The sequence below is a fragment of the Semicossyphus pulcher genome, unplaced genomic scaffold (assembly GCF_022749685.1).
Source record: "Semicossyphus pulcher isolate SPU_LCO1_2020_fin unplaced genomic scaffold, fSemPul1.0.p SCAF_22, whole genome shotgun sequence".
Classification (NCBI taxonomy): Eukaryota; Metazoa; Chordata; class Actinopteri; order Labriformes; family Labridae; genus Semicossyphus; species Semicossyphus pulcher.
The window spans coordinates 15,140,790-15,153,886 of NW_027211696.1; the positions used below are offsets into that span (position 1 = coordinate 15,140,790).

At 43.0% G+C, this 13,097-nt stretch overlaps 1 protein-coding gene across 2 annotated transcripts in view; it reads left to right on the plus strand.

The window, feature by feature from the left end:
* The first annotated feature begins 233 nt into the window (after positions 1 to 233).
* Positions 234 to 13,097, plus strand: part of fibcd1b (fibrinogen C domain containing 1b) — a 143,679-nt gene continuing 130,815 nt past the window's right edge. For both annotated transcript variants that reach the window (XM_069673629.1, XM_069673630.1), the window contains exon 1: positions 234 to 602. In XM_069673629.1, coding sequence (XP_069529730.1) covers positions 531 to 602 — 72 coding nt within the window. In that variant the 5' untranslated portion in view covers positions 234 to 530. The remainder of the gene's footprint in view (positions 603 to 13,097) is intronic.

A 13,097-nucleotide genomic window follows, 5' to 3' on the forward strand; every position in this document is an offset into this window, starting at 1 on the left:
CTTGTCTTCACCTGCTCGGTTTTAACTGGACTCAGTGTGGGATAACCTGGAGTCTGGAAGTGTCCTGGAAACAGGAGGGGATGGACAAAATGGTCCGGTTGCACTTTGCAGCCTGAGCCAAAGAAGAATTTCTCGTTTCCTTTTTGTGGAGTAAAGAGACTACTTCCAGAGATTCTGGGATCATTTGGGGGTTCATTTTTTCCTTTTGTGCAGCCCAGTGTAATTGTGGCGTGTTTGTACGTCAAGTCACAAAACGTGGATCTTTTAAACACTGTTTTCCTTCTTGGAAGTGGAATAACGGCCAGATAACCGGGAGACTCTCGGGAGGAATTTTGGTGCGTAATTCGCGCGGTGTGTGCGGTTGCTGAGCCGCAGAAGTAGTTGTGCCTCCCTTCTTTTTCAACGTTAAACAACCAATTTTTTCCCATGGAGTAGTGTGAATCACAGGTGAAGACTTTTAAAGAGAGGGTTTTTTTTTTCTCTGCCGCCTGGAACACACAGGCGGGTTCGATGCGCAGATTCTCCGTAGGATGGTAAATGACCAATGGGGAATCATGAACAGCTCTTCTGAACTCGAAGATGGGACTCGGCATAAAAACCAGGTACGTTCACACAACCTACAGCTGCGCTATGTATGGGGGTTTGTGAGGAGTGGTGCATCCTCAGAGCTTGGTGCAGTGTTTTGGTGATGTGGCACGCGGGGTGAATCTCTGCACAGGAGCTTTTTCCCGAGAGCTGACACTTCAGCTCCTGTTATCCCACCGTTTAGACTTCTTGGGATGCAGATGGATGAACTGGGGAGGGAAGAAAAATGTAAGATCACGGGAGGAGCGTCATTTATGTGTGAATTGGCTGACTGCTGTTTGCGCATCTTCCCTAAGTATTCCAAATCCCCTCTAACCCGGGCTCTACTTGGACCGACTGTCTAGAAATCGCAGTATGTTGTTCAGAGTGTTAAAACGTGGCTCACAGAAATCCTCCAATAGCGATTAACACTCCTCAGCTCTTTAGGCCAGTCTCCCCGCTCAGATGAATTGAGACAGGCGCGGACGTGCGTTGTGTTGCAGCCAGACAAGCTCACTTTGGGGAATAGTCGATGTGTTTTCACAAGGTCAGTAGAGGGCTATTGACAGCCCGGGATGCATGCAGGGAGGGGAGAGGAAGGGGGGGCTCCCCCTAACACGGAATCGGATTGCGGGGTTCTAAGAAAGCTTGGAGCTCCTGGAAAACACTGATCTACCTTTCCTGTATCCTCTTACATACTGGATTTAGTTAGCATGCGACGCATCCCTAAAACTTCCTCAGAGCCATTGAAACATGTTTTGACTGTTAGATTTTGGCAGAAGAACCTTGCACCTTTTGCAAACCGCCACCCTTTTTACCTGTTATGAATACAGTTTGCTTCGTCTGTCAGCATGAACTCTCCCCACAGCTAAAAACCCTGACTCAGAAACACATGTGTATTCTCTCGGTTGTTCTGACTAAAGCATGTGGGTTGTGTCATTCACAAGTTTGAAGAAAACACGCTGGTGGCATAATTTGCCATATTTTCGAAGCGTGACAGGCAGGGGCGTGTCCAGACTGCTCGAGTGGGGTGGCCCAGCTGGGGCACTGTCTAAGGCAAGGGGGTGGTCTGAAGTGTGGGCACACACACATGTCAATATAGCATTTATTTCGCATTTTTGTCCCTGTTAATCATACCTACTATAACTAGTTAGTTATAATATAGTTGGTGCGTTTGTTTGTGTAGGTTTTGTACTTTAGAAAATAACACGACAATAGTGGCATCAAGTAAATCATAGATTCTTAATTATCTGATCACTCAAGTAAAAACTACCAAGCAGGTTTTTAATATGAAAGAGAAAAACAACAGATTGCAAATATATATATATTTGATGCTAAATTCTTGACGAAAGATCGTAAAAAGTACAGACAAAAGAAAATGTCAGACTCTGAAATGCTATAAAAAGCAACTAACAGCCTGTTGCAACACATCTCCAAAATGTTTCAAGCTATCTCCTACTTCTGACCAGTAAGATAGTGAGTTATTGGGTGGCCAATCAAATTTAGGCCGGGCCCCTGCCACCCCAGGCCACCCTCTGGACATGCCCCTGGTGACAGGTTTCAGACGATATGTTTAATGCTTAATTCTTGACGAAAAATGTTTTTAAAAAAGTACAGAGGAAAAAAATAAATAAATTGCAACACATCCCAAAAATTTGGTTTCAATTAAAGTCCTGCTTCTGAGTGGGAAGATAGCAAGTCATAGTTTTGGATTATTTGGTGGCCAATCAAATTTAGGGGTGGCCCAGGCCACCCTGTAGACACGCCCCTGGTGACAGGTTTCAGACCATATGTTAAATGCTTAATTCTTGACCAAATAAGGTAAGAAAATGTTCTAAAATGCCACAAAAAGCAACTAACAGTATGTAGCAACACATACTTCTGACTCAGAAGACAGAAAGTCATAGTTTTGGATTACCCAATTAGGTGGGGCCCATGCCACCCCAGGCCCCCCCACTGGATACGCCCCTGCTGACGGGTGTCAGACGTTATGTGGCTTCCTGCTTTGAGCTTCAATTGATGTCGTGGCTCCGTCTGAATCATTCACACGGTGGCACTCTGATCTGGAGCTGTGTTTCACTCCTCTAAGGTCACAGTAGTATTGATTGATTGAAGGCTGTAGTTATTTTTTCATACATCACAGTTTCTCTTTGATTTTCATGCGGCCTCTGAGGCGGGGCTGATCAATGACTTAGAGAACATGAGCCACATTTTCCCTCCTGCCTACAAGCTGCTTATATGCCTCTTTTATATCCACTTTAAGGTCACGCGTAAAGGAAGTCTCTCCGCCCTGGGTTTTAATTTAATGATAGTGGGTCATGTACTACCCCAAATCTTTTGTAAACTGGCTTTAAAAAAGAGCTCTTTGCAAGGGAAATGATATCTGATTGTGGATTCTTTTTCATCGCTGTGTTCTTAAAGGATAAAATGTAAAACACTAAATGAAGCTCTGATATGCTGAGTGAGGATGAGACGGCAAAATATGTCCCATAACCCCCCCACCAGTCGCTCCACATCAGACAGCATTGGGGCACATTGGATGAGATGAGAGGTTGTGGCTAATGTTGCTATCAGTCCCTCTCCTCTCTCGTCTATCTGTCTCCCTCTTCTGCTCTTGTTATTTTGCCATCACACACAGACGCGCATAAATACTCTGTCCGTCTGCGTGTGTGTGTGTCAGCCTGTCTCTCTGTGTAATCTCGAGCAGCTACAGCAGACCTTTATCTCCAGCCCCGCGCTGTTGACACAGTCATTTCAGACCCAGTGGGGAGGGATCAGTTAATAGAGATCTCTTGTGGTCTGTGTTTGTTTGGATATTACAGAACACGGGAGTCGTATTTGTCTGCTAACTCTGCATATTTGATTTGCTGCTGTAGGTGTGCTGTCACCCGTGCCCTTTTGTAACAGATGGAGGCCAGTTAGAGAGAGAACGGAGGCTCAAGTGCAATTCAAAATCAGCCTTGGAGTGTAATTCAGAGGATAATAGGCCACAGAGACGGAGGATACTCGGTCAGATGTGTTGCTAACTTGTCGATTTTAAATGAGACACTTGAAAGAAAACAAAATGGCTACCATGAGTAACAGCTTAATGAGCGGAAACAACTTCTATTCAAAGTGTGTCTAAGAGAGCTTAGATAAGTCAAGGTTGTCGTTTGGCATTACAGCCATAGTAATGAGAGGAAATTAGAGTGGGTTAGTTATAATGAGTTGAGTAAGTTATTATGATAACGATGCAACATTTAGCTTCTTTTCTTTTGCTGCAGAAACATGCAGCAGAAGAAACACAAAGAACAAGGGATGTAATATTGTTCTGTAAAAACAGCAATATTGATTTTTTTTTTTTGCAATGCTTTCCAGATCTCTTATAGGTCTGTTCGCTGCAGCTGCTTCATCATTCTTAAATCAGCTGTAAAGTGACTTTAAACTTAATATGTTTGATGTGTACCCTATACAATATACATGTCTGTTTCTCCTCTGAGGCTACACACACACACACACATAAACAGTATAGCCGAGGAGTCAGTGAGGCCCAGTAGGGTTGCCCACTCGGCTAATCAATACCACTCTTGAGAAGTCCAAACTTTCCAAAGCACTGAAAGGATTGTTTGTGTATGTGTAGAACCATATAATAATACAACCACTGTGCCGTGCGAGCTCACGCTGTGAGACACACACACACACACACACACACAAGTGCATGCACACACTGCACTAAAGGGGTATATATTTTTCAGACTATATGTCGATGTTTTTTATAGCCCAAGCCTCGCTTCAGAACTACAGAACAACACAAACAGATCAAAGCAAAGCAGATCACCCAGCTATAGTTTGGATGTTTGGGTACCTCGAACGCATCAGACACAGAGCGCATTAAAGAGGAAGGTTTGCCCTGACAGCACACACGCATCTATCAAAGTCACACTCTGCAGTGACCCAACTCAGATACAAGGATGCATATAAGTCGTAACACAGAGAGAGAGAGAGAGAGAGAGAGAGAGTGAACTCTCAGGACTTATCAACATGTGCCAAATCAACCTGCCAGCAACTGCAGATGAAAATTAGCCTGTATTGCTAAATCTAGCACATTTACAATATACACTGAGTGACGAGCAGAAGTGAAGAGTCTCTCTTTGTGTGAGTCTTTACATCTTGGTGGTGAGAATAACAACTCCTTATATGGTATGGGAGGACAATGTGGCCGAAGAAGGGCAACTTGGGACCGACCAATGTGCCCTGTGTGCAAAGTTGATCTCAAACAATGTCAACTTTGCATTAAAAATGACATAATTGACTGAATGATACTTAATGACAGTCATGAACATTCATAAGGAGTCATTCATGTTCATGACAGGTGTCATGTCATGGTAACGAAGGTGTCATGTCAGTCTTATGCACACCCCTTCAAAGAAAGTGTTACCGATATAACATATTAACATATTAAAGTCAAGGTGAAATGAAAAGTGTAATTTTAATCCTTTTAGATCACATTTCCAGTAATATTGTGCATCTATTTGACAATATAGGCCAAAAAAATTACAGAAAATCCATTTCTTCGTATTCTTATATCAAAATCCGATCATTTTTTTCTTCCTGTAAAACTAAATGTCACGCGTGCTTACGTAAGTTAGCACCGAACAATTTGAATCAATCAATCTGCAACATTTAGCCGCAGAGCACCAAGAACGCTCGGTCAGTTAGCTAGCTACTGCGCTGTGGAGAACATCTGTCTACGCCCACTTCTCAACGATCAAATCAAATCTCTCGAATGATATGTCCCGCCTGCACGTCCTGTTTCACTCGGAAATACGTCACGATACGGAAGCTAGATACTCTCGAAATGCCGTTTCAGCTCAACTTGCTTTCTGGCTTTTATTCATTGTCAATATTAGCAGAAGTGGAAAACTTCTGCTGTTACCAAACTTCTGTTAAGATGTGACTGTGTTTTTCACATCACACTGAAGACACACAAACATTTGCTATAGCTCTGCTGAATGAAGAGAACAGAATGGTTCGTAGCTCTGTCTATATTTATAGGTTTTTTGTGTTTTTTTATGTACAATGAAAATACACACACACATCAAGAATGATACATAGTTTTTTTCTGTCTTAAAACCATCTTTGGCCAAGTTTAAATATAAAGAAAACAGCCTGCCAAGAGTGAGAATCTTAGCCAGAAAACATGTGCGACAAACCAGCCAAGATGTCTTTTTTTGTTGTTTTGCCAACTGAAAGGATTAACGTTAATTAACCATAACTGAGTACATTTGCAGTTGTCATTATATGATGAAATCAACAGCTGTCAGCTTATAAATACACTTGCAGCAGCTTGAGACACTGTTACGTAAATTATGTTAGTGTTTTTAAAAGTGCAAATCACACTAATGCTGCATTTTTTAACTTAAAGCTCATACATTATTCTTGAACTTGTACCGCAGTACTTCATATTACAAGACGTTTTTAATTGGCAAGCACTTCTGAAGGACTTTCCTGTCACAGTATAGCAGTGAGTCGAGACGTGATCAAGCTTTGTGCTGCATGTGTGAGCTGTGGACTGGCCGGTTTTGTGGGTTCCCACGTCAAACTAATGAAGCAGCTGAGCTTGCTGAAGGTATATAGGATGCAGTGTGGACTGGAGCAGAGCAAAGCAGAGAGTTCTTTGGTTGACTGAGTTTGTGATTTCCCTGTTGGGGGTCCATGCTATGGCAGCAGTGCAACTCTAACAACCTTAGCTTCTATCTCCCCTCCGCCCCGCTCTGGGTGGCATTGGGGGAAACACCCGTCAGCAGCCCCAAAATGGCTTCATCACTGCTGTACCTCTCACGGTTAGCTTATGTGTGGGCACCTTCGTCTGTAGAGATGTAAAACTGCGATATGTTTTTAATACTTGTAATGGCAGTGTTTCACAGTGTTTTTGTATTGGCCTGTGTGTGTCTGTGTTGGCTGCCACCAAACTTTAGTCGTAGAAAAGAGTCTCCGTTGACCAAGTTTTTATCTGTCGTTGTGAAAAGGTACATGTGTTGTGTTCACTGAGTGAATAAAGAGCCTGTTTTACTCAACATTACCACAGCGTCTAACCACCATTAGGGGGAGACTGGTGAGTTGTAAGCTAGCTAGCAGCTGTGAGCCAGGTTAAAGCTAACAGAGTTAGCCTTAAAGGTATAATAAGTAGGATTTTCCTAGAAAAATGAAATATAGACGTTTATGGGCCTCTATACATGGGTGTTGTTGAGTGTGTGTGCTGACCCTTGTGAGACCCTTCGCTCTGCATCTATTCTGTTGTTTTGCTTTGCACGGGACGTTTTCAGGAGGGGCGCTGTTGTGGTTCCCTGAGCCAATCACAGCGTACAGGTGAGTGTGGGAGTGGTTCACATTAGCAACTGGGCCTCATTCAGACCGGTAAACATGGTGAAAGAGCGATGCAGAGTTGGCCTTCTTTCTGTTGGATAGGTAGTTGCCTCAAACCGGTTAGGACAAGCTAGCCGGCGGTCAGCATGCTAGTGCAAAGGTAACCGTGATGCTGTTGGGGTTAGCTCGGCGGGGTGGGCGTGTTCTCGCATGAGAGAGTGAGAGTGAGCTCACTGTTTATAGATGTTATCAATCCATAGTCCCTTTTAAACAAGAGTCTTTGGGTGGGACTAGAGCGAGAATTACTCAATTTATCAGGGAAAAAACAACCCCTCAGTGTCATTGATTTCACTTTGGTACTGCACTTCATAACAACAACGCCTTTGTATCGGCATGCTCTATAATGAATATCAAAGCCTTAATATTCGGCTGTGTTTTTTCTTCTTCAATTTTCTCCTCACACTGAGCGCTCCTCTTCTTTTGATCCTTTTTTTATCAACGTGACATCATTTTCTTTGTAGCTGCGGACACATCTATATTCCATATCAGTATTTTATAGCTGAACCTGATGCTTTGCTGTTGTTGAATTGTGGGATCAAAACATAAGTGGCTGGCAGGAGTGTGGGCCTATTGTTAGAATGAAGGTATGAATGTGTGAGAGGAGTGTGTGTGTTGGTGGATCAAAGCGGTAACGAGCCATTACAGTCAAGTCGTTACGCAAGTGAAGGGCGCTTTTACATAGCAAGTGATTTAGGGCCTTAATGGATGAGCGTGATGTTTTGTTTAGTTTCCAGCTGCAGACAGATGGAGATATTTTGAGTCACGTGCGAGTACAGTAACCCTGTGAAACCAGGGGCTTTACAAATCTGAAGGTTGTAAGTGACAGCAGCTGTCAGCTGTGCTTTTGGCCTTGCTCATCCTCTATCTGCCTTTGTCATCTGACCCTCACGCTCTCCGGTGTCTTTTTTTATTTTTTTTTCTCTCATTTTCTCCCTTTCTAAATCTCGTGCTGACATGAAGGGACAGGACATTTCTATATCAGGTTTCCGGTGCTGCGAGGTGGACAGGAGGCCTTGTGAGAGCAAAGGACAAGAACGAAAGCAGGAGGGAGAGAAGTAAAGTGTTCTTATTCTGATACCTCGACGGAAACGCCTCGATACTGCCTCATTTTCTGTGTCGGGTATTGGCAAGTTCGCACGCTTGACATTGATTATTTCGCGGCAATTTTGGAATAATTTAGGTTAGAAAATCCCACCAGTAGAACATTTTTATATGTTATTGTGTTTTTCTGTTACATTTTAATCATGTTTTTGCCCAAATAAAGGTCTGTACTGATCTGGAAGTGTACAGAATGCAAGGCTACAAAATAACAGGGGGCTCGACAAGGAGAACATTGACAGATGTGTAGAGATGTAGAATATTGGACATCTGTTTTTATGTCAAGATTTACTTTTTTATGTACTTTTTAAATTCTAACTGACTCTTAAAATAAATATTGAAAGAAAGTTCTAGGGCATACTGTCTCTTTCTCAGTGTGTCACCCTGATACAGCCCATACACCAATAATAGCAACAATATCACATCCATACTTATCAATCATTTAGACTTTATCTGTTAAGCACTTTTCCTACAAGCAAAATGTAGCACAATAGTGTTTTACACAATAAAACAAACGAACATCGTTCCAAATTTGTCACCGCCAAGTTTGATAAACAGACTGAAGATACAACAAAGACCTAACCACCGTAACATCTTCACTGTTTACTCTTCACTGGCAATGGGAAAAGAGACAATCTGCATTTATAAGTGGTCTGAAAAAGGTCTGAAAAACCTGCGTTAAACCACGCTAAATTTAGGTGGGAAAGGGGTATAAATTACCCGTACGTGTGTGCGTGAAAGATTGTCTGTCTCTATGTGTCAGCCCTGTTATTGACAAGCGTTCAGTTCAGGGTGTACTCCGCCTCTCGTCGCCCAATGACAGCTGGGATTGGCTCCCAGCCTAAGCTCTGACCCTGAACAGGATAAGCGGTATAGATAATGGACGGATGGAAGTATGTGCTAATGTAATCTTTACACTTGTGTACCACTATTATTGGCATTGTAACCATAAGTAGGTATGATATGTATTTATCGATGTAGCAAGGACACATGTTGTTGTTGCTAAGTGCTACTCATGGTGATTCACGTTGAGACTCTCTTTAAATAACATAACAAAGAGTACGCTCTAGACCTGCTCTTTTTGTAAAGTGTCTTGAGATAACTTTGGTTATGATTTGGCGCTATACAAATATAATTTGATTGATGTGATTGGTACTCAGTATCGGCTTGTGGACAAATTCAAGTATTGGAAAGGATACGGGAACGGGAAATTCGAGGAAAATCTCTAGATAAAAGCAGAAAAATAAAAAAGAAAGCGTAAAAAAATGGAAGGAGCATCTCTAGATAAAAGCTAAAGAATAAAAATAAGACTTCGAAAAAAAATGGAGGGAACATCTCTAGACAAAAGCTGAACAACAAAAATAAGAGCAGGAGTAGAGAAACTAAAAGAGTAACCTCGAGTAGAAAGGACACGAGGGGGGGTTGGAAAGTATGAATCACAGTCGGTTCTGGATCAGTGTTGAGCAGGCAGGCTAGCTGGGGGCACATGTACCTTTTGGAAGATGACGCAGATATATTCCAGCTGCTCGAAATCCTACATACCACCAACAAAGCATTGTTATCGGATAAACCACACAATGCTGTTAGATGTGAGAGAGTCTTATTCCGCAGTCGGCTCTTGGATCGGTTACAAGGCTCGTCATGGAAGCCCCAAAGCGTCACCGAGGGCGTCCAAAACTACAGCTGCAATAAAAAAGTAACTGTACGTAATTGAATCGTGATTCTTGGTGATTTTGTGGGTTCAGTGCACTCCGGCGCTTTAGGGTGTGATTGTGGGTTTGCACACATGTCAGTACGAACAGTATGTGTGGGCGATTATGTACACGGTGACACTGTTTCTTTCTCTTTCTTTGTCCCCCTTTTGTATGGATGTTAAGAAAGTAGAGCTTAGTCGGAAACATTAGGGAGGTACCACAGGGCAAGGTTATACTCTGTCTCCCAGAGCATGTATTGATAGATGTGTCAGCAAGCCGACCTGATGGGCAGGGTTTCACAGCAGAGGAGCTAAAAGTGTGAGAGGGAGGGAGACGAGGCAGGCTGAGGCATTAGATTACCATCTGCAGGATTCAGCCCTCCATGCATGTTTCTGCGTGTGTTTTGTGTGTGCGTGCAATATCTGTTCAGAAAGACTGAGCACGAAACAAAAACACTCCAAAGGAAAGATAAATGTGAATATTCCGCCGAATATTTTGTTATGCAAGGCTGTAATATCCCCATTTATCCTTCAGCTTCCCTGCTAAATCTTCATTAAATATGCATTGGAAATCACCTGCGAGAGGCCGATGAGAGTCGTGCAGATGGTGGCAAAAGAGTGGGCTGGAAATGAGGCAGAGTTGTGGAGTGAGGTGAGGGATGGGAGGGATGCAGCGTGTGCATGTGTTACAGAGTTCAGTCATGTTGATGGACAACTAGCCGAGCTCATTCAGCTGACGGATTGGGCTCTATCTCCATATTTGCAGTGAGTGAGGAGTGTCCAATTTCCTCCTGGCGAGTTCAGTCTAAGAGTTAAAGAGCTCGGTGTGTGACGCAGGAGTCCCGATCAAACAGAGCTGTGAGATTAGGGACCCGGTTTCACAATGTAATGGCATATTTTTTTTTGTTTTTATTTCCATGGCCTTGCATTAATCAAGGTTAATAAATGTTCACGGATGCAAAAGCGCACGCACTACAAATCAAGTTCACACGCAAGCTCGGTTCCCTTTCTGTGATGGGTCACATGTTTGACTTAGGATGTGGACCAAACAGTAAATAATAAGGGAATTAATTAGACTCTGAAAATCCAGTAAATAATTTATGATTTATGGAGAAGTTTAATCAAGTAATAAATCTACTCTGGCCAGCGATCTGGAGCAGAAAATATTACAGTGCAGAGGGAGGAGGATGGGAATGATGTTTATGCAACAAAAAGGGGTTAAACAACCAACGTGAAACTGCCAGAGTACAGACAATGGAGGGCAGCTAGCCACGGCTAATGTTAGCGTACATTACTAGCGTACGGAGTAGTAGGCTCGTACTGGCAATCTGGCAAATTAGCTGTTGAGTTTACCACATGGGAACTGCTGGCTTTGTAGGGGAAAAATGAGGTAGCACAGTCCCAATGTGGTAAATAGGTTTCTTTAGCTACTGTAAGGCAGGTGCAGCGTCACTGACCACTGCTGCCTACCTCACACCGTCAATTAGATCCACCTTAATGTTTTCAGAGGTCAAGCAGTGAGTTAAAGGAGCAGTTCGCCCCTGGAAAAAGCCACTGCCAGTCAAAGCTGGTGTTCTCTGTAATCAATAGAAGCAATAATATTTGAAATTGGCGCCATAGCTGTGGAGAAAGTTGTACGAACAGCTTGCGGTTTTGCCCATTCTACATTCCTACAACACCCAGCGTGCATTGCGCCCCTCCCTCTGAAAGGAACAGCCCAGCGAGAGACGCTGGAGTGAAATACTACCGTGTTCCAGTCAAGGATATTGATCACTGCAGGCAACGGCTCAGAGCGGTACAGAATCCGAAATACGATGAGAATACACTGGTGTATCGTCTAAAAAATCTTCAGGTCTGCAGTCTATATTTCAAACCTGACGATTTTGAACGAGACACGACATCGGAGGCGGGCGTCCTAGAGTGAGGAAGTGTAGTTTAGCGAGCTCCCTGGCCTCCGCCGGATGTCGTGTTTCACGTCGTCTGGCGGAGGTTTTCCAGGGCCCATTTGAGAAGCAGAAAGCATCCTCCAAAGGCACAGAGCGAGCTCCCCATAATAGCATGATCGGACTGAGGTTGAAAATCGGCGAAATTTGGCTCTGATTCAAAAATAATGTCACAGTCAATGATGCCGTTGTCAAGCAAAATACTGTAATAGCTGCAGCTGTGACAACATTAACAGTCTGCCAGGGGCTAATGAAAAAAAGGAGGAAAAAGTTGATTACAGAGGAGAACGGGGGCAATAGAGGTTAGCTAGCGAGGACCTCCAGCTAATCAATAACGTTAGCAGCAAGGTTAAGGACCTAGCGTAGCTCGGCTGAAGGGCTGTAAACTCATCTGTCATTTTGGTTGAGAGAAGTGTGTTTTGTTACATGCTCTTGGCTTTAACCGAGGTTGGCTGATAATTATTTTGTGCCCGGATAATCATGACGACAACTTTTTTGTATAGGCTTTTTATCTCTATGTTAAACTGCCCTTGCGCCTGTGATTGAGCTACTTTGCTCTTTAACTCATACTCGCTAGTCTCTCCAAAATCACATTATTGGCTCCCCTCTGAGCTAAATGGAGTCATTTCCACAGCAAGCCCACTTCATATATTTACCTGCTAATGACTTGCTTAAGCTAACGTTGACAACATAATAGCATCATTATGGGCCAGACGCCATCAGGTGTCTCAAGGTTAATAGCAACATTAATTGAGTAGAAGGATGAAGGCTGAGAAATACTCATTGTCCCTTCTAAGTAGTATTGCGGATGTGTGAGCAGGGGTCAAAGATGTAAAGATTGCCTTGTTATTCGAGGCCACATCAAATGAATGCGTCAGAAAAACCTCTACGATTGCAGATATTAATCTCAGGGACAATCAGCCGGATATGAAATTTGAATTTACAAGATTTTGCTCCAAAAACATGAATGATTTTGCTGTTTGAAAAAGCCTGTGACAGCTAACAAAATGCTGACCACAAGCCATGTCTTGGGGTTTGAATCTAGTAAGTATCACCAATTCCCACGGAAAGATGCATGTTCACTCAACTGAGATAAAAATTTGTTTTGTGCATCTGTCATAAGCAGAGTTAGACGGAAATGTCACAAAGGAGGTTAGGCGACTGATGGGAGGATGAGAACCGCATTAGGAGGGAGGATAGTTTGAGGAGCGAGATGAAAAATGAAATGATGCATAAACATCTTAAAAACCAGACAGACGGAGAGGAGCGCACAAAAGAGATGCGGAGATGTATTTATTGCAGCCATGCTATTAAACAGTTATGACAAAACTCATGGCTAATATATTAACAGACTTATCCAGCAACATGCATTATTTATTCATCATCAAAAATTC